The 20,914-nt window shown below is 55.2% G+C and overlaps 1 protein-coding gene across 2 annotated transcripts; it reads right to left on the reverse strand.

Annotated features, from left to right (window-relative positions):
- Positions 1-37: 37 nt before the first annotated feature.
- On the reverse strand, positions 38-18,484 carry MPP1 (MAGUK p55 scaffold protein 1). Of its 2 annotated transcripts, XM_021534520.4 has the most exons (12): positions 18,281-18,484; positions 11,802-11,945; positions 11,383-11,461; positions 10,330-10,415; positions 9,153-9,221; positions 6,107-6,303; positions 5,789-5,895; positions 4,936-5,016; positions 4,259-4,339; positions 3,689-3,891; positions 3,281-3,355; positions 38-1,306 (listed from the first exon to the last, which is right to left on the reverse strand). In XM_021534520.4, exons 1-12 carry the CDS (start codon positions 18,380-18,382, stop codon positions 1,130-1,132), a joined length of 1,401 nt encoding a protein of 466 aa, XP_021390195.1. In that variant the 5' UTR covers positions 18,383-18,484; the 3' UTR covers positions 38-1,129. The 2 variants fall into 2 exon arrangements, with proteins under 2 accessions (XP_021390195.1, XP_085426558.1); XM_085570432.1 differs by lacking the exon at positions 9,153-9,221.
- Positions 18,485-20,914: the final 2,430 nt, after the last annotated feature.

Consider the following 20,914-nt stretch of genomic DNA (forward strand, 5'->3'; position numbering starts at 1 on the left):
AGTGCCCAGCCTGAGAGGTAAAAACACCAGCCATGGCAATGTTTCAGCACACATTTATTGCTGCTCATTGTTTCCCTGCAGTAGATCAGAACGAAGGTCCCTATTGCACATAGATTTTTATTTTTGGCATCCTTAAAAAAAAATTGCACAAGACTTTTAAACCACATTCTCCTTGCCCCTATAGCTGAATGAACACACAAATAAGATTTCTCACCTACACGGTGGATGTGGTGATACTTCCCAGACATGGTGTGGGGCTTGTGAGTCAGTACAAATCCTGGGGTGAGCATGGCTTTCATGTTTGCATACAGTGTGACCCTAGACTGGAAAACATGCCTGGATGATCTTTGTAGACACTTTTCAACTGCATGCAACAGACAGTCGTGGCTGGATGTAATCTACCCACTGAAGAGTCCCTCTGGAGTTTGGTCTGCGGGACTGGCTCAGCTGCTGCCCAGTTTCTCTGACCAGGCAGTAACAATCCAAGCTGCACGGTGAGAATGCCAATACAGTGAGTTTTTACACCTATGGCTACACAGGGTCAATGAGAAAACTCCAACCTGGGAACACGGGGTGAGGCCTGCCTGGGGGTGCTCCATGCCACATTCATCATCTTCCCCATTTGTGAGGAAACCTTTGGACGGAGGAGCTCTGGTGTGCTCTGGGAGAAGCCTCCTAAGACCTGGGCTTCCTTGAAGCCTCGTGGACTCCCGGAAGGGTTTTGAGTTGTGTGCATTCCTGCCAGGTCAGGAGCCATCTGCCTGGAAAAGCCCCCCCTTCTGCCACTTCCCTTGGGACTGCTGCAGGGAAGATCAGCTGGGTGCTACAGCAGGACTGTGCTTTCCCTTGCCCGGGGAGGGCAGGGTGCTGTGCTCTGAGCTAACCTGGGCTCTGCTGTAGCCCCTGCCCTGCCCTGCAGTGCCACAGGAGCTGGCTCGTCCCCAGGCAGCCGAGTCCTGTGTTTGTCCCTCAGGAGAGGAGCTGTGGGCACCCTGTGAGCGTGTGAACCGAGACCGTCCATGAGCAGCAGGAGGGGAGCTGTGCTGGGCTGTGGGGCAGGGGACACGAGGAGGTGTTTCCCAGTGGCTGCAGGATGGTTGATGGGAAGCAGCTGGGTGCAGGTGCCCTCTCAGTAGACCCAGGAGACAGGCACCCACTGTGGAGAGCTGCAGGCCTGCTCAAAGGCTTCCTGCAGCAGGTGCAGGCTCTCTTCCACGCCATTGTTGACCAGGGACAGGTCGAAGTAGTGTGCGTAGCGGCTCCGGATGCTCTCCGAGTCCTTGCGGAGCTGCTGCAGAGCCTCCGACTGCAAGGGATAGCACAGTGCTCAGGGGAGGAACTTCAAAGCACACCCCAACCAGGAAACACCCTCCCAACGCCAAACATCTACAGTGGTTGGGAAGTATCAGAGCAGAGAGAATTCTTAGAGCTTGTCTGATGGGCCAGGAGCTGTTGTGGTATCTCTGGGCTTGTGTCTGGGGCTTTTGCTGGACTTCACGTGGTGCTGGGAGCATCAGGTTACCCTGCTAGAGTGAGGCCAGGCCTGCTGGCTCTCTATTCACCTCTAAAGTGCTCTGTGGCAGCTCCCAGGGAAAAGGTTCACATGCAGCAGGCTGCTCAGTGCTCTGGTGGGCACTGTCAGCAGCTCCAGGCCTCAGGCTGGGTTGGAGGTGGGATCCCTGCAGGATGCTCCCTTCCCACTAGTTGACCAGAACAGCACCAGCTGGCAGAGCTTCACCAGCCTCTCCAGTGGTTTTCACCGGGGTTTTAGTAAAAGCAAAGCTCCTGTTCCCTCCTGCCCAGCTTGTAGGGACATCCCAGGGGTGCAGCCTGGGGCAGCTCTGCCCCTGGCATTCAGGTCCAGACCATTTCTATATATTTCCCTAATGGAGCTTGAAAGACAGGCAGCTTCTGTGCCTGGGGAGGAGGGACAGCTTGGGGTTCAGTACTCACTGAGCTCTGCTCTATGCAGATATTAATAGACCTAAATGGGTATTATTAGATTGTATTAATTATCATATCTATTTTAGAATTATATCCATTATTAACAGATTAAACAGACCTAAAAATGTATTAATAGACCCAAATCAGATGAGTCTTTGTATCCTTCCCTTCTTTTTTGTTAGACCACCTGGTATCACAATACTGATACTTTCAGTGGTCAGCACTAAAAACGTATTCCAGATGGCAGAGTAATATTTGTAATACCACACCCTCCCTCGGGGCACAGCAAGCTTCTGTCTTTAAGGTGTTCAGTTCAACACTGACAAATTTTAAATATAATTATTACCTTAGAGGCAAAAAAAAAAAAAAAGATACTACTTAGCTACCTTAATTTTCAAAGCATTACTGAACATATTCATCTATTATTGTAAAATTAATTTTTCCTGGATTGTGGATGAAGCCAGCAGCTGTCGGGGGCAGAGAGGGGAGGGAGGGCAAGCAGCAGCTCTTGGTGGTGTGAGCTCTGCAGGGTCACATTAACTCTGCCGCATCCCTCTCCTCAGAGTGAGCCGAGCTGCAGGGTTATATTTAGTGCCTGGCAGCAGGGCTGGCCCTGCCCACTGCAGCAGGATGTGATTCCTCTCTGGATGGGTGACAGAGTGGCCCTTTCTGTTCTGAGATCTGTCCCCTTTTCCCCTCCCCATGCTGCTGCATCAGGCAGTTAATGTTCCTCTAAATACCTGCACAACACTTGCTCTGAAGGTTGCATAAATAGCATCTCTTCAAACTATCTGTACCTCAAGCTTTACAAACAATAGGTTGGAAGAAGTGGCCTTGTGGCCATTGAATCTAGGAGCTCTGGGTTTTCTTGTTGGCCTCTCTTCCCATCTCCCTGACATGCTGGAGTGTAGGGCAGGGTAAGCAGCATCCCTGCATCCAGGGGGCTTCCTGGAAAGTGAAAGCCTGTGGCTGCCAGCCTGAGGCTTGGCAGTGAAGGAGTTAACTGCACTATCAGCGCTACTTTCATCTTCTCGTTAAAGGGATCAGCATCCTAATGAGGCAAAGAATGAAAGGAGCCTTGTTCAGTGTGTCCATTTGCATAGCCACAGCAGGGTATATGCTCCTGCCCCACTGCTGGGCTGTGCTGCCCCTCTGATGGTGCTGTGGGATGAGGGCTGCAGGAATTGGCAATTCAGGTCTGGGCTGAGTTCTGGAGCACCAAAAGCCAAGCAGACAGGAATACACTGATGGGGACCCCTGGGTTGTTGCAGCAGGTGCTGCTATGGACCAAGAAGCCCATCCAGAGGGGGACAGGAGGGGACACCCTGGCACTCACCTCCTCTGCCTTGTCTGTGGGAGCAATGAACACTATGAACGGGGAGAGCTCGGCCGTGCGGACGATCTTGAGGGTCTGTGGAGAAAGGGCTGCAGTTACCAGAGCGTGGCCCTCCCCCAGGCTGGGACTGTGGTGCAATGGGGGCTTTGGGGACTTGAGCTCACTGGGTGGACTCCTGGAAAAGGGTCCCTGCAACCCACTCCCACAGCAGCCTGGCTGTGGCCTTGGTGTCACAGACAGGTGTGTGCTGTGACAGGAAACACCCTCCCATGTCTTGGGAATGGAAATGCTACCCCAGGGCTAGCTGGCTTTTTCCTTTGGGAAAAGAAGGCAGGGACAGTGACATCCAGGGCCCAGATAACAAAATCTGTGGCAGCCCTGTCCACCCTCCCGTTCCCCTGCTCCTACCTGGGGTTCGATGTCCAAAATAGCGACTTTGTCCTGCTGGTGGATCTTGTGCACTGTTTCAAACTTGGTGCCAAACATGTTTCCCTGGTAGCTTCCGAACTCCAAGAACTCATTGGCTGAGATGTCCCGGGTCATCTCCTCGGTGGAGACAAAGTAATAGTCCTTCCCATCCACCTCATTCTTCTTCTGGGGGCGCGTGGTGTCTGGGGAGGGAGAGAGAGGGTGAGTGCTGGCCCCCCAAGAGGAGAGGGGAACAGAGTGGAGCAGGCATCAAGACTAAGCTGTACTAATCCCCTGCTAACTGCTTCCTGCTTTGGACCAGTAGGGACCTCGGCCAGGTGGGGATAGGCACTGGATGAAAAGAGTGAGGTGGGAGGTGGGGGCAGCAGCCCTGCAGCCTCTGTGGGTAAAGGTGGGTCCATATGGGACTGCAGGCAGGGAGGCCTTGCACGTGGGGACCTGACTCCAGGGGCTTGGTGGTGCTGGAGAACATCTCCCCACCTCCCACCTGCTGTCAGAAGGTCCTGGATCAAAGAGGTGAGAGGAAATGCATCCCGTGCTGTTACTTACATGGGGGTGGGTACATGAACTTCTCTGGGTTGTTGCTGAGCAGAGCATTCTTGATGTGGCTGCGGCCCACACCACTGGCCCCTGGAGAGAGAGAGAGAGAGAGTGAGATGGACACTGGAGCTGGGCTCAGAGCAGCCTGGTAAGAGATGCTGGGTCTGACAAAAAGTACAGAGCATGGCCTGGGTCCTGCCCAAGATGCGTGTCCTGGGCTGGTCTGTGGTATTTTCCAGTCCTGGTGAGGTTCTTTGTGCCCTGGGGATGCTCATCTCCAGCCCCAGCTGGAGACAGGACTGCTGCCTGCAGAGCAACCAGCCTGGCTGGACTGGATGGGCTGCCCATACCTGTGGAACCCACCACCAAGCGCTCAGTCCCCACTGTGTGGGGTGCTTGCTTTGATGCAACTGCAGAGCTGCTTTTAGTAGAGATTTTCCATGTAGATACTCAGGAGTTGCAAATGCCTGAAGTAACTCTTCCCCAGCATTGCAGCACATGCCAGACTATGCATGCTGCTGGAGGGGGCTCAGTCTATGCAATGACTGCTGCAGGCTGAAGAAATGCTCCCCAGACCTTACTAGGTCTCAAAGGCCATGCTGCCCCAGCCCCTGAGCAGTCCTGGTTCCTGCTGGCTCCCAGCACACAGCCCCTGTGCTGCAGAGGATGCCTGGGACAGGACCTACCAATGAGCACCAGAGTCTTCCTCTTGAAGGCAGGCAGCCTCACCACCTCCTCATAGGAAACGACATCCAGCTGGTCAAAAACTGGGGTGGAGGAGAAACAAGACACGGAGGGGTCAAAACTGGCTTGGCCACACCAGCATGTCCCATGTATGTGTATCAGAGCAAAACCAGGACAGAGGACAGCAGTGGTGAGGACTGGGCTGGGAGCTCATCCACGTTTGGCTGCTTGGGAAAAAGAAGCCAGGGCTGCTTTTGCTCAGTAATTCTGCCCAGGACAGTAGGACCTGGCAGCTGGGGTGGAGGCAGCAATATGCTGCAGGGAGCTTTATATATCTGGGTGATTTACAGCCCTGTTTGTTGCTGGTTGGAGCTGCAGGCCAGGCCAGAAGCCAGCAGTCCCCAGGCACCCACCTTTGCCAGCTCTTGGCTCAGTTTAGCATGGGGTGCTGCACAGATGGCAGAGGGGCAGTTCCCTGCCCCACCAGGGCCAGGCCCTGGCAGCTGTGGGAGCAGTTCAGGCTGGTCCCTGACTGCTGAGCAGCAGCCCTGCCATTGCCTTCCCTGTGTTCAGCAGCCTGTGGGGTTTGAGGATGGGGAGCCTGAGTTCACAGGGATTTTCACCAGGTGAGAGCCCTGAGCCAGCCCTGGCCTCGTGCATGGGGACACAGTGCAGGAACATGAAGACTGCAGAAGAGAGTCAAAAAAAGCTGACAGCTGTGGGGCATCCTGAGATTCCAGTGCTGACACAGCTGGGCTGTTTGGTTGACTCCTGAAGAGGACAGACCCAGCCCTGCCCAGAGGCAGGGGCATGGCCAGGGCTGGGAATTGAGCCCACTGCCCTGCTCACACTTACTTGAGCTGTGCTTGGCCAGGTATTTATCTTTGCACTTCTTCTTCTTCCCAAAGGGGCTGCAGCTCGGGGATTCACTCTGGCTGGGCTGGGTGACGCTCGCCACACGCCTGCCAAGAGAGGAGAACACCCCCATGGCCCAGCTGTCACCCCAAGCCCGGGGACAGGCAAAGGCTCACCCAGCAGCATGTGAAGGGGACATTTTCCTCCTTGTCCCAGAAGTGACACTGGTGTTACCTAACACAAACTCCTGATAGCACATGGTCACTGCTCATGCCTCCACTCCCAGATCCAGCCTTCTGGGTAAATCCAGGGACCTACCACTCCTGCAGCTCTGGAGAAGGGATGAGTCCTGCTGACTCAGTGCAGGAGCCCTCCACCCGGCCCTGCCACCAGTTGCTGTCGTCCTTGTTTATGATCTGAATCACATCACCAATCTGAAACTTCAGTCCTGCTTCCTTGCAGGGGATCAGGTTGTCTTTCTTGGGGTCGTAGTCAAACTGTGCCCTCATGAACATCTGCAAAAGAGAGGAGACCAAAGTCAGCATGGCCATGCAGAGTGGCTGAGCTTGGCCTCCACACTGCATCCCCAAGCAGTGACTACAGAGAAGGCTCCAGCCACAAAGCCCCTGCTTCTTTCCAGGCCCCACAAGGCCATGTGGGGAGAAAGGAGATGCACAAAGCTTAGGAGGAAAGTCTTGGGTGTGGAATTGTAGTGAGATGTGGTGGTGAGTGGATGAGGGCATCTTGGCCTTACTGGGAGCTGATAACAGGGCTGCTACCTCTAGGCACACACACAGCCACAGGTGGTGTTCAAACCCTGCCATGGAGCCTCCCTGCAGTGCCCTGGGTGCTGCACAGTGCTGCTGCGTTGGGCCAGGCACAGAGGAGTCCTACCAACACGGGGCACAACTGGGCTCTGCAGTGGGGTGAGCACAAAGGTGATGCTGCAACAGGGACCCCAGGGAAGGCCATGGCTCAATCTCAGCTGTCCTCTGCTGCCTTTCCCCACAACTGGGCAATCCTTGCATGGCACAAGGCCTTTGGGGAGCCAAGACTGCAGTGCTGTATCTATCCTTGCCTTGGTCTGTCCTGATCCCTTTTACATCTTCCAAAATTCATCACAGCTGCAACTGGAAACAGGCTGCTGCTATTGCTTCCCAGGCCACTGTGTACCCTCCTGAGGCCAGGGAAGTCCTGGGGACCAAGAAGGTGAGAGAAAGTTTGTTTTCCTTGTCCCTTCTGCTTGCTCAGCTCCTTGGGAGGGAATCTACAGCACCTACTCCCTCCAGGACCTTGTCAGGGCTAGAGTGTAAGCAAAGCCAGACAGAGGATAGAAGATTAGAAGTGAAAAGCAGAGTTAAGGAATGCTGAGCATGAGTTTAGCAAGTTAGTCACCCTAGAAACACAGCATGTAGCAAGGAGGAAAAGAGTTTCACATGGGGTGATACCTGTCCTGTCCTCAGATGTGACAGGCAGGGCCTGGAAATTCATCCTCCCTCGGTAGGGTAGACCATGCTGTCCTTGTTCCATACTAAAACTATTTCGTTCAGCTATGCTGCTGCAGGCATAGAGCCATCAGAACACAAACATGGTCCCCTTTCATTGCCAGAAAAGACCATATGGATCAAGTTGTGATATAAGAGCACTCACAAAAAAATTAAATTAGGAAAAACAGTAATAGTGGAATCTCCTTTCAGGATGAGGACTGCTGCTTGCTTTGAAAGCACTCCCTGGCACCAGGAAGCTGATCATCCACACAAACACAAGGCATACACAACAGGCACTGCCCAGGCACCTGCCCAGAGCTCTCTGCTCCTGCAGCACTGGTGTCCCAAGCCAGGACATTTTGGCAAGACCCCTCCCCACACCAGTTCGGTGCTGGCACCAGACAGCTCCACACATCACCCCCAGCTGCACAGAGCTCTTTGCCCGCCTGCTGCCAGCCCCTCTCTGGGGCCACACACTCAACTGATGAGCAGGCTCCAGCATGAGAAGTCCTGATCTTTTAAAGTCAAAGGGCTGCAGGGAATATACTGGAGGGGTCCTCAAGAGCCTTGAATGTTCTGTGTTTCCTCTCATTAAGACATTCTCAAACAGACATTCTCCAAGAGACATCATGAGCCAGGGCAGGGGAAGTATCATGCCAGGATCTCCACCATCCTGCCTGCCAGGCACTGAAATAAAGGTGATCATGGGGACCCAGGAGTGGAAACAGCCCACTCTTGGTTGTGGTACTGCAACCAACACAGACACAAGCAGCTGTGGCTCTGAGAAGCAGACAGCACCACTGCTCTGGGCTCAGCAGGAAGGAGTACAACTGCTGCAGGGAAGGAGTTTGTCCCTGTGTCTTTCCCGGCCTCAGATGAATGAGCAACTGCATTCTTTTCTTCTGGGATAGATTTTCCGCTGGAATGGAGTTGGCCAACTGGAGCTGGCTGGGTCAGGACAGGGAGGGCAGATTGACAGCAGGGAAGGACAGACAGGGCCAGTGTTTAATAAACACACATGCAAAGCTGGTTAAGCAGGACTGGGGACACTATACACCGAGGAAGAAACAGAGCCACCAACACCTTCCACCACATTCAGAACTTCAACTTCTCTGGATAAAGAATGATGTGTGCTCCCTCAGCCCACCCCAGTACCATCCAGCCCCCACCCTGTGCCTCTGAACTCCTCTCCCTCCCCTGCCTGTCCATGACAGGGGGCTGCACTGGGGTTGGCTCCTGCACAAGGGCAAGACAGCAACCCAGCTACCACGCCCTGAAGTCTTGGAAGAGAACACAGCCCTCCCCACTGTTCTATTTCAGCCACAGCAGGACTTCAAAGGCAAAGCCATGCAGGTGACACAGGATGGCCCCCCTGCCCTGACAGTGGCAGCAGGTGCAAGGAACTGCCTTCCTTCCCCCCACTGCTTCCTTCCTCCCACGCTATGCAGGGCAGCATCCGGACCAACGTCATCCTTGCTGGGGCTGCTGCACCCGGTGCAGGTGACAGCAGGGACCAGAGCTAGGGACTGCCCCTGTCACACATAGTAGTGGCTCTGAAAGAGACCCTCACGTGCTCCCTGGTGTGCACCTGCCACTGCTTTCCCATCCCCAAATACCACGGGTGGCTCAGCCATCCCAGCCCCTTGTTCCTACACACACTTTGGGTGAGTACATCCACACAGGCCCAACATATGGCTGTTTGCAGGGATGTAAGCACAGGACAGGTCCCTCCAGACAAGACAGCCACCCCTTTTCCCTGACACCCCTGGCTGAGCACAGCTCTCTTCCCAGCACTGGTCCTGCATGATCTGCTCTGGTCCCACCCTGCCCCACAGCCATGTCCCAGCACTGCCTGCAGGTCCAGAGGCTGCACTTACCTGGAGAGCAGGGAGGCGGCTTTGCTGGTTGGGAATGACTTTTAATGAGACCATCCCCTTGGTTTCTTTCTAGTGAACAAAGTGGAGAAAGAAGAGTTGGAGGAGTGATGTCTGGAGGCAGCTCAACAGCAGCAACCTGTGCAGGGAGGTGCTGAGTGCCAGGACCTGCAAAGGCAGGGCTCTGGGGCATCCCACTGTGCTGTGGTGCTGGGGGACACCACAGTCTGGTCAGAAATAGCTGTGCTTGGCTTTGCCATACCTTGTCCCATTCCCATGGGGGGACACCAGCACCCCCACAAGGGTCTGGGTGTGGGTACTGCCAAGCACCACCAGAATGAACACAGAGACCTGCATCATCTCCGCTCTGGCTGCTCCAGTGAGGAGCCTGGGAGGAGAGGCTGACTCTTCCAGGTCCCCTCTATGCTGGCCCCTTGCTCTGGCCCTCTGGTGACATTAGAGCACAGCACTCTCTTGCCTGCCACAGGCCAGTGCACTGTTGTCCCACATGTATCACAACATGGTCCTGTGGGACAACCACATGTGCTTGGAGGGGCCTCCTGAGCCAACCACTCTTCTCAGGAGGCAAAAACAAAGACAAGCTCCTCTTTGGTCCTGCTGTCTGGAGCAGGGACATCCTGTGGGACTTTGGTAAGGCCAAGCCTCCAGCCTTCGGCTGCTGGTGGGGGCTCTCAGCCGCCCACCACCTTCCTCCAACAGTGTCATCTGCTGGGCAGAGATCAGGATCGTCAGTGTAGAACCCAAGGCAGCTCTGAGGCCCTGTCCGAAAATGTCTCTGGCAAGGGCCTGACAGAACCATCATGACCTCAGCAGCAGGTAAATGGCACCAAGATGACATGCATGTGTGGCTCAGGCCTGCAAGGGCAGCCCGCCCTGGGCTGGAGCTGCACAGCAGCCTTGGCAAACAGGGGGTTTCCAAGCCCCATGCAGAATCAGCACATGTCAGGGACCCAGTCAACAGCCCTCACTGCTGCTCCAGGAGGCCAGACACAAGCAGCAAGCACAGAGGGCTGCATGCAGGATGGTTTCTGCCACACCACACTGCTGTATGTAGGCAGCTGTGTGCTGGCTCTGGTGTGTGGGAGGGGGTGAATGCTCACAGCATGCAGGCCAAAGGGGTCCTCCCCAGGGAACAGCCCTGACACACACAGATACCTACCAGCATCTTCTGCAGCTGGTCAACTGAGTGGTTGCTCGCACTCTGCCCATTGATTTCTATGATCTCATCACCCACGTGAAGGGAGCCTGCCAGCAATGTGAGAAACATGAAAATGCAGAAAAGGGACAAGAGCTGCTCACCAAACCCGATTTACACAGCTCCATCAGCCTCCAGGGCCAGGACACTGCACTGTTTGCCTGGCAGTGCTTCTGGAACCACACATGCCACCTAAGCACATGGCAGGAAAGCACAAGGGGAATTAATTCTTCCCCCTCCACCCAACACACACACCTAGCCAGTCTGAAGGTCATCAGGCTGCTTTCCACTGGGTGCAAAGCGCTCTGGACTGGTCAAAGCACCTGCATCAGTACTCCAAGTACCTCACCTAAAGCCAATCACAACCTCCTTACACAGCCTTAACACAGGAATTCCTGACTCTGTGTTTTCAGTTTATATACCCAGGCAGATTACAGCCTCAGATATATTTCTAAAAATCAGGCTCCAGTAATGTTATTGGAATGGCTCCTGTCTTATTTTGGCAGTGGTAAGCACAGACTTCCCACTTGGATCCAAGGCTGGAAAAGCAGCCTCTGCTAAAGCAGAGAACATCTCGTATCCACGCCTCCTTGGCAAGACCCAAAACCAGAAAATAGCACCTATTTAATTCTTTTGGCACCTTTTTTTGATCTGCAGAGCTAATCTACAGGATACCTGTCCCACCTGTGCACTTTAGGAATGGGAAGAGCTTCCCCCACCGTCTCTGGGGTAGGATCCATCTCTTCTTACAGTGACCCCATCACGAGACAGAGACAGATGATCTCCAGCTCCTTTTTGGGAGAGCCCTTCCCCCAACCCTTTTTTTATCCCTAAAGCCTCCAGTGTTTTAACATGACAACCATGCAGAGAGACCGGTGAGTGGGGAGGAACAGGCACAGATGTCCATGTCACAGGGGAAAGCCAGCAGTGCTGAGGACCTGCATTACTGCTGCATGGAAAGAAACCACCTGCAGATGTGCACCTCATGCACCGCTTCTTCTCCAAAGGCCTTGTTACCTTGTCTGTGAATCATGCCCCCATGGAAGATCCTGGCCACCATGCAGCTCTGCTTGTCATTTTGCTTCAGTGTGATCCCCTGGAAGACAGGAAAATCCATGACTGCTCGCTGCAGGGGAGAGCTCTCCTGCCTTCACAAAGTCCTCTCCAGGCCCATGTCCACAGTGGGCTGTGCAGTGGCTGCGGGGGAAGACCCTGCTCGGCCAACTCAGGCTGCTGCAGCTCCTCTCGGCACAAGCATCACCACCCTTTGTGGGGCTCGCTTCGGGTCCCCGGGCAGAAGGCAGAGTCCAGCACCTTCTTCCCATGGCCGAGATCTCCAGTGACCTGTTTCCCTCGAGGCCGGCCTGCTGGCACAGCTGAAGCTGCCCCTCCACCCCCCGGGTGCCATCCAGCTCTGGGGCCTTGCAAGCTCTCACCATGGGCTCCTCGGTGACCTTCTCGAACTGGACAAGGCGGATCTTGCGCACCTCGCGGCTGCTGCTGTGCGAGGGGCTGCCCAGGGGCGCGGAGCCGTTGGTATAAATGTCCTCAGTCATGGCGTTTGGGGACTGAGTCATGGCCTGTCGGGGCAAAACAGACACCGCGGTTTAGGGGCTCCGCCTGGCACTGCTGGATCCCCGCTCCGCGGCTCAGCTACTCAGACGGATTAAGGTGCCTGCGGCGGCAGGTGGAGCACAGGGGAGGAGAAGACACTAAGGGCAGGAAAAGAAAAGGAGAAGAACCTCAGCCTTGGAGATGTGGATGTGGATCTGTAGTATTCCAGCTTGGGAAACACAAGAGGTAGGAAAAATTTGGAAAAGCTACAGGTAGAAGAAGCCAAAAGACTCTTTGCTCTTCTGAAGCGAAGAGTCACAAACACTCCTTATGTGTCACAGCAGCACTTGGCTCACAGGTAGCTTGTTACAGAGCATAAAGCCCAGGACTTCTTCACTAAGTGAACAGAACAGTTTGAGACTCACCTCTGAGAAGTGGAGACAGGCTTTGCTCTGGCTCATTTTGCAACTTCAACCTTTCCTGACCTACATCAGTGGGCAACTGACATGGTGCAGTGCCAACACCCAGGCACTGAAGGCAGTGCTCCCAAGCCAGCCAGAAACATTCCATTCCCCTTCCCAGATCCTTTCATGCTGGCTCACACTGGGAAGCAAAGCACAGGCTCTCAGTGCTGAGAAAACCTCTGTTCTTGGTTTCCAGCAAGTGCTGGCACCAGGGCTGACAAAGAGTGCTTTGGGTCCCATACAAAGACCTCCAAATCCATCCTGCTTGGTGAGCTTCTCCCTCACAGCCCAAGAAAGCCTGACACGATCCTGTTAAATCCCTCAGACACACGGGGCAATGTCTCTACACAGCTCACAAATGTGCTTGTTTGTCCCCAACTGCAATGGACTTTCCACAAGCCTCTTCCAAATCAGTGCTGGCCCAGCAAAACCCAGAACCAGCTTCAACCTGCAGTCTGTGCCTGTCCTGCTGACACAAATTCCCACGTCACCCCACGATGCGAAACAAACCCTCCTGGCTGTCCCACTCCACACCAGACTCGTGGCTTTGCTGCCCAGTTTGCAGCCTGCACCCTCCCTCCCAGCAGTGCCTGAGCAGAGAGCCACAGCCAAGCAGGGATACCCAGCAAGGTCCTCACCAGCTTCAGTCCCGCATCCGTGACGTGGCCATGCCCAGACAGGCAGAGCCAACACCTCTCCCCACCACAGGCTGCCCTGTCAACTGAGCACCAGGGCCAGAGGCTCCATGCCAGGAGCTGGGAAGTATCAGCCTGATGCCCCTGCCCCAGCTTGCTCTCACTCACCCTAGACTCCTGACCTGGAGCAGAGAAGCTGCAGCCCCACACTGCCAGGTGGGGAGGCAGATCTGGTCAGGCCAGGGGAAGGCTTGTGAAGAGCACCTGCTACTGGGCTGTAGCCATGGCACTAACCACAACTACATGAGCTTTGGTAGGGATGTTCTGGAATGCTGCTGGCTGAGACAGTCATCCAGCTCTGTGCAATGGCAGAAAGCAGGGAGGGAGCCAAAGAAAGGGGCAGCAGAGTCAGGACTAACAAGGATAGCAGGAAAGGTGCTGGCAGAGAGGGACAGAGCAGGCAGGGTCACTGTCACAGCCCCCAGAAAGGGCACTGTGGGGCTGGACCAGGGAGAGAAGGGCTCAGGGAGCTGTGTGCCCAAGATGCGGTGATTTATTTTTAAGCCAACTACGTCCAGAAGTGCCAACCAAACTCCTCCTCAAAAGGAGACCACGTGGGTTCCAGCTGCCGACAGCTTAAACACGGAGAAGAAGGCTGAATAGCACCAGAAAAGCACCCAGGCCACAGACTTGCAGGGTGGAAGGAAGAACAACTTGTATCCATCCCCCCAAGCCTGGCTTGCCAGCCCACGATGCTACCACACCATTTGCAGTGCAGAGGAACAGATCCAGCAGTGTGCGTGCCTAGAGCTGTCCCACAGCTCTCTGTCAGCTGTGCCATCTGCCAAACCAGCAGGTGCAAGAAGGAATAGGAGGACAAGGACCTTCTCCAGCCCGACCTGAGGCCAAAGTGTGGTGGCTGGAGCCAGCACAGATCATACTTATCTTGGTCATGCCTTGGGAAAGTGTTAGACCATGCAGTTCCTGGCTTCAAACTTCTAGGCTCAGCAGAGCCTGATGACCCAGGACACAGCACAGTCTGCTCCAGGGACTGGGAGTTCCCATCCTCACCATCCCCATCAGCTGAGCCTCCTGGCCCTGACCTTTGCTTTTTGCTGAGAGCTGGAGAAAACACCCAGCTGTCAATGCTGACACAGCACCAGTGTCACTCTAGTGACTCTGGAGAACAAGGTCTGTCACCAGAGACTGGCTGCTGTGCCTGCAGATGGCCACCGGTCACTTGATGGCAGCTCTGAATGCAGAAGGGTTCTCCAAAACCAGAGCCATACTGGGATGGTGTGGGCTTTTTTGCTGATGGCACCGGCCATCCAGTGGATGGGGATGGGAAAATGCCTGGTTCATGAGGACAGCCAGGACCCTCGGGGTGGCAGATTCAGCCCTGATGTTGGCACCCAGGAACAGGAGACGTGCGTGGCTCTCATGCCCCATGCCCACGAGCTGGCTGGCCGGATTGCCTTGCACTCCCCTGGCAGCTGCCACGCTCACGGTGGCTTGGCCCAGCCTAGTCTGTGACCTCAAGAGCCTTTGAGTCACGCCGGTGACTGGCCAGACTGCTCCTCGAGCACTGCTCCACAGGAAACATCTGTGAGTGCTGCTGAGAGCCAGCCTGTGGCCACCAGCCACAGCCAGCTGTGCACAGCCCCGGGCTCGGTCACCGCCAGGGCTGTGCTGGGGCACACATGGGGCAAGGAGGTTGGTGGGCTGAGCTATGCAGCAGGGGTGCTGGACAGCCCAGAACCCAGCAGCCCTGTGTGCCTTGCAGCTGGCTGACAGGGGTGCAAATCCTCCTGCAGAAATCCTGCTCTACTGGCAATGCACACAAGAGCCACCAGCTCCATGGGTCAGAGGTGCCCCACAACCCCTTGTCTGCATTTTCCTCAAGGGCCCAGATTTCTGCCCTGTATCCTGGGGCAGAGGGAAGTATACCCAGTTCCTTGGGCAGTGTTTACCAACAGGGAATGTGGCAAGGATTCCAGGACTTGGCATCCTGTCCCCTGGTGGGGTCAGCACTGTCTGCCACAGTTGCTGCTGCTGCTGCTCCACCAGGCTGCAAGGCATGGGCAAATCAAACATTAACTGGGCAGCTTGTTTGCAGGAGGCTGAAGCAGCACTTGAGGAAAGCAGCACTACAGTGCAAAGGGCACATTCAGAGATTTGGTTCCTGGGCTCTCCTTGCTGCTCTAAGCAAGACACTTCAGTATGAGGTAGCTTTGGAAAAACAGAGTTGCCTGGCGAGTGTGTGGAGAAAAGAACTGCTGGTTTTGCCAAGCCATCCCCCAAAGTACAGCAGCTTGGATGCAAGAAGGAACCCTGGAGCCAGGTTGCTCTGGGATTGCCCTCTTGGCTGGCAGGAAGACATGCTCTTCCCACACTGTGAGGAACAAAATCCCAGCTCCCTCCATGAATCATGACCCCCTCACATTATAATTGCCATTTTGCCATGGATGCGTGCAGGGAGGTTGGGGCACTGCTTGGTGCAGAGATGTTCTGACCCAGCAATAAACATCTCCTCCCACCCTCCAGTGTTTCCAGCCTTGCCTCCCTCCCCATCCAGGACCCATTTCAGTCTCATACAGCTTTAAAAATACAGCAATGTGTAAAAAAAGCAAAGTAGCAAAAAACTGAGCTTGGGAGCTGCTTTAAGGCTGCCCAGCAGGCTGGGGCGCTAGAGCCACATAGATATTTAGAAGTAATTCATTCTGCCAGGGCCTACTGACTTCTCAAGCCATAGGAACAATCCCACCTAAAATGACTTCTAGCAATTTGATTGAAGTATAAAAACAAGAATCAAACCAACAAACATTTAAACCAAAGAGGATTACATTGCTGACACCAGGAAAAGGCCCAGTAACACCAACAGGTCTCTGTGGGAAGGGGAAAAGAGAAATAGGAAGGATACAAAATGGTGGCAGCCAGAAGGTGCTGCCGGCAATGTATGCTCTCACACTGACTCCAGATCAGAGAGTACTGCAAAGGAGATGGGCCAGATTTTCAAGGGAGCACATTCACTTTTGCTGAGGCACCACCTTCCCACCAGAAAAGGCTGATGCAGCCTTCCAGATGTGCTTGTGACGCTGGTAACCTCCAAGGCACAGCCAGTGAAACCACAACACTGACAGAAGGAGGAGCTGCCCTGCCACTCCATCCCAGCCTCCAGAACAAGCCATTCAAAACAGCTTTTTCCCTGTAGCAGTGAAACAGCTACACAGCAAAATACATTTGAGATTAAAACGTTGGAACCAGCCCTCCCCACTTCATTAGTCAAAGCCAGAAGCTTTAGCTCAGCTTTCAACTGAGTTTTACCTGGGGTTGATTCAGGTTTTGATCCCTGGGGACTGTGGCTTCAGTCTGCTTTGGAGCTGCTGCCAGTTGGATGCCGAGAAATACCGCCAGAAGCAAGTGCAGTGCTCCCTCTGCACCCTCAGGATCAGCTCTCCCCAGAAGTATCCTCCTCTCCTCCACCAAACTCCCAAAGGTCACATTCGCTGCCCATTTTACAGCTGGGGAACTGAGTCACAGATGATAAAGGGACAAGCCCAAGGTCATCCTGCCAACCATGTGCACAGCTGGAAGTAAAGCCCACACCTTTTTGGTAAATCTGTACTTGTCAGCCAGGAGATATGGCAAAGATATGCATGCACATGGTGAGGTTCAAGAGGAGAGGCCTGGGGTTGTTTTCCAGCAATAACATGGCTTCCACTTGCCATGATTTGCATGCCCCGTCACCACTTGAGGAACACAGGACAGCATTTCCCAGTACATGGCTCTGCCAGAGAAAATGCAGAAGAGAAACCTCCCAGTCACCCTGTTTGACTCCAGACCAGGAGCAGTCAGGCAGACCCAGCACCCTTCCCAAGAAGGGACATTGCTGCTGGGCGATGTCCTGGCGGCCCATGGAGGGGCCACAGCCACTGTGGGCCAGCACCATCTCTGCATGCCCATGACACAGAGACAGGCATCTGTGACTGGCAAGCTCAGGACACTGCTGGAAGGCAGCCTTACAGAGCTCCTTTTAAAAGGCCTCATGCAGATCTCACTTCACCATCTCTCTCTTTATCCCTACTGAAATAAAGTCACCATAGCACTAGGAAGCTGTAGGGCAGCTCCTACACTTTCCATGCTCTGCTGCTACTGGCAATTGATCCTTGCTCTGTTCGCAGCCAGGCAGGCCCTCTGCCTGGATCTGGGAGGCAGAAGGATGGGAGAGCTCCTTTCAGCAGTTGCCTGATTCAGACACTTTGCTTAAATTATTTTTTTCCTACTGTTTTTCTCAAAGCACCCTGTCAGGGTTAAACCATGAAAAACAGGTGAGCCAGTGGTGTGAGACAGATCTGACAAGCCTCTTTTACATATTTAAATGTCCAACACGATGGGCTAAGGACAGCGCTTCAGGGAAATTTCCTCCCTGCTCTCTCTCAGAGGCTCCCCACAGTTGCAAGGAAAACTTAGCCCAGCCACATTTTACCATGGCGTCACCAAGGATGCCTTTTCAAAGCTGGAAATCTCTGACGGGAGAAAAGCACCAGCTGTTTAACACTGGCAACTGCCGACCTTCTCCTGGTTGCACCCAAGCCACTCCAAACAACACTAAGTGAGGAAGGCGCCCACCCAGCAGAACGGAGGGCTGGTGCAGCCTGCTCTCCTTCTGCTGGAGGTGGGGCGCATGCGGCCATCGGCTGACTCCCTGTCCCGGAGCAGGCGTGAGAAGGGCTGCTGGCATTCTCCTTCCCGGGGAAGAGACCCCCACCCTCCTCCAGCCCGTGCCGTGGACCTGGAGGTTGCTCAGCAGCTGAATCAGCTCATGTGACCGGCAGTTCCAGTTCAGACCAGCTACAACTTTGCAGCAAAACAAGCACAATCTCTCCGCGGCAGGATGCTGGAGCCTTGCTCCCCGCACCCAGCTCCTTTTGCTCCCTGCACCCAGCTCCTTGTGCCCTGCCGGCTACGCTGGCTGAGCATTCCCCGGAGGCACCCGCGTCCCCACGAGCATCCCCGCTCCCGGGCTGCTGGGGCCCGGGCACGCACCTGGATGCGCAGCGCGGGGTCTCTGCCTGGGGGGCCCTGCTCCCCCCTGCGTGTGCGGGCGGGCGGGATGGAGCGGCACCGCCGGGCACCCGCGCCGGGCCTGAGCCGGCCGCAGTGCCGGGCTGAGGGCCCGCAGGACAGCGTGGCAGCCGGGGCTCCCTGCGGGGCCGGGAGCGGGGCGCAGTGCGGGGTGTGGGGGCGCACCGGGCCGCTCACCTCGGGCTTGGGCCGGTTCTGCAGGAGGTGCTCCAGGTAGAGGTCGGAGAGCGCCGTCCTCATGCTGCCGCCGCCGGAGCTGCGCCCCGACTTGAGGGTCATCCCGGCGGCAGCTGCGGCCGGCCCCGCTGGCCCCGGCAGCGCTGAGCGGCCCGGCCCGGCTGCGGCGGCGCCGCGGGCTCCCCGCTCGCTCCGCCCGAGTGCGGCGGGGCCGCCGGGGCCGGGCGGGGCCGGGCGGCGGGGCGGGCCGGGGCGGGCCGGGGCGGGCCGGGGCGGGCCCGGGGCCGCCCGGCGGCAGCGGGCGGAGCGGCCGGGCCGGGGCAGCCGGCGCTGGGAGGGCCGCGCTGGGTGTCCCCGCCGCCGCGCGGGGCTTTTCCCCGGGAGTGCCCCCATCGCCTCAGCGCTGTGCCAGCCCCTCGCCCGTGCCCAAGCACTCGGGTCACAGAGCGCACCCGAGCTGCCCCAAACGGACCGCCAGGGTCACCGGGGCCAGCTCGGGGCCCTGCCCAGGGCAGCCCGAGCGCCCCACCCTGTGCCCCAGAGCATTGTCCGACACCCCGTGAGCTCCGGCAGGCTGCTGCTGTGACCACTGCCCCGGGGAGCTGTTCAGTGCCCGGCCACCCTCTGGGGGAAGAGCCTGACCCGAATCTGCAACTAAACCTCCCCTGACACAACTGCAGCCTTCCCTCGGGTCCTGTGACGAGGGAGTCACCACAGAGAAGGGATCAGGGTCTGCCCCTTCCCATGAACAAGCTGGAACTGCGATGAGATCTGTGCTCAGTCTCTTCTCCAGGCTGGACAGACCAAGTGACCTCAACTGTTCCTTACAAGGCTTCCTCTCAAGGCTCTTCACCATCTTCATTTCTGTCATTTGGACACTCTGAACAAGGGCCCAGCAAGGACATGGGGAGCACCTCTTCAAAGTGGCCTTCATGCGTAACTGGCTCTCACAAACACATGGTCATTCCTGGCTTCTGCCAGTGTGCAGAGCTCCAGAGTACCTTTCTCTACACTCTAGCAAGGTCTGCCCTCTTCTTGAGCTGTTCTGGGTCTTCCACCTCCTTCAACCTGCATGGGTGGGATGGCAAATCCCTGAATTTGTGAGCCATGCATGGTACAAAGGGCTTCTGTCAAACCATTTCTGCCCTTACTGTAGGTCTTACTGATGAGAGGGTCCAAGTGACATCTGAGCTTTATTTGGGGATGGAAAGTTAATTCTGCTGTATTATTCTTTAAGAAAACATAGAAAGGATTTTTCACACCATCCCTGGGATCCTGGAGGGTTAGGTGTTGCCTTGTACCAGACTCACACATTGTTGCTAGATGAGTTCTCCAGGGTGAATTGGTCTAAAGTTACCGTAATAAATACAAGGAGAAGAAAGAAGGATACAAACTCCTGGAGAAAGGAAACAGGAAAATGGGGGGGGGGGGGGGGGGGTGGGGTGGAAGAAATGGGGTGGAGGGAGGCACAGAGAAAGAAGGAAAATCCATCTTGTTCTGACAGCAACTTTCTCCTGCCTCGTGGGAAAAAAATCTGTTCCTGACTGGGCTACAAGAAAGCCCAGAATGCTGTGAGATGCGCAGAAAAGGAGGTGTGGGAGCTGCAGGCACTGATGTGACTGGCTCCAGCAAACTGCTCTAACACTACCAGGAGCAAAGAGTCCCAAAGCACAGCCTGGACTGGGAGTGCTCTTCTCAGCAGTCCCATTCCTATGGCAGCTGTTGCGCACTTTTGTGGGATCACCTGCCTGGAGTCCTGCATCATCCAGATATAGCTCCCCTTCTTGCCCTATCCTCAGCCTCACACTGCCCATCTGGGACCCTGGGCTTTGTTGAAGGAATTATCCCATCTGCCAGGATTTATGCCACCATCAACAGGGCATGGGCCTGCTTGAAGAAGATAAGTTGCCAATCCACTGAGTAAATGGGTTGTTTATTTATCTCACATGTAGAACAGCTTGAGCTAGGTACCTCCAAAGAGGAACCCCAATTGAAGAAATCCTTGGACAACTATATCCTTACAATATAAGTTCCCCACCCCTCACATGACAGTTCTGACCACTAGTAATATTAGGATCTGGGGTATTCCTGTTCTTTATTGGGTCCCCTCACTGTCTCTGGGTGGGTTGTTCCTTCTCTTATCTCTAAGACTTCTGTGTCAGCTGACATAATGATGGTAATAGCCTTCCCTGCTTCCTTATCTTCCAGCTCAAACCAGCTCTGGGGCCCCCTCTTACTTAACTTGGTAAAAGTTCAGCCTATCTGGGTGGAAATTCACAACTTGTGGTGTAAGGCTTCATCAAATTTAGCTCCTGATGCTAAGCAAGTTCTCTGTACTAAGCGCATAGCAGGGCTGCAGTGTTAGTAGGAGATTAAGGGAGTCAATACCAGGACCAGAAGAAAGACAGCTAAGTGGGCCATGTTTTGTAGCTGCACCTGGTGGAACCTGTGGCCCAGACTTTGTCTGCAGGGTTCCCTGGACAGCCTGATTAGGATGAGAAAATAATGAACTAGAAAAGTCAAAGGGTGCCTGGCTGCCTTCAGCCACAGATGTGCCCACCAGGCTGGAGAATGCTGCTGGGAGCCTCATCTTCAATCCCTGCCCAGCTGACTAAGAAGGGTCTGCAGAGCATT

The sequence above is a fragment of the Lonchura striata genome, chromosome 4A (assembly GCF_050655825.1).
Source record: "Lonchura striata isolate lonStrDom1 chromosome 4A, ASM5065582v1, whole genome shotgun sequence".
NCBI lineage: Eukaryota > Metazoa > Chordata > Aves > Passeriformes > Estrildidae > Lonchura > Lonchura striata.

Coding starts and splice junctions, on each gene's coding strand:
- MPP1 (XM_021534520.4), bottom strand. CDS start 18,382: ATGACCCTCAAGTCGGGGCGCAGCTCCGGCGGCGGCAGCATGAGGACG. Junction 5,896..6,106: donor TCTCCAGAGCTGCAGGAGTG/GTAGGTCCCTGG, acceptor CTCTCTTGGCAG/GCGTGTGGCGAGCGTCACCC. Junction 3,892..4,258: donor GTTCATGTACCCACCCCCAT/GTAAGTAACAGC, acceptor CTCCCTCCCCAG/ACACCACGCGCCCCCAGAAG.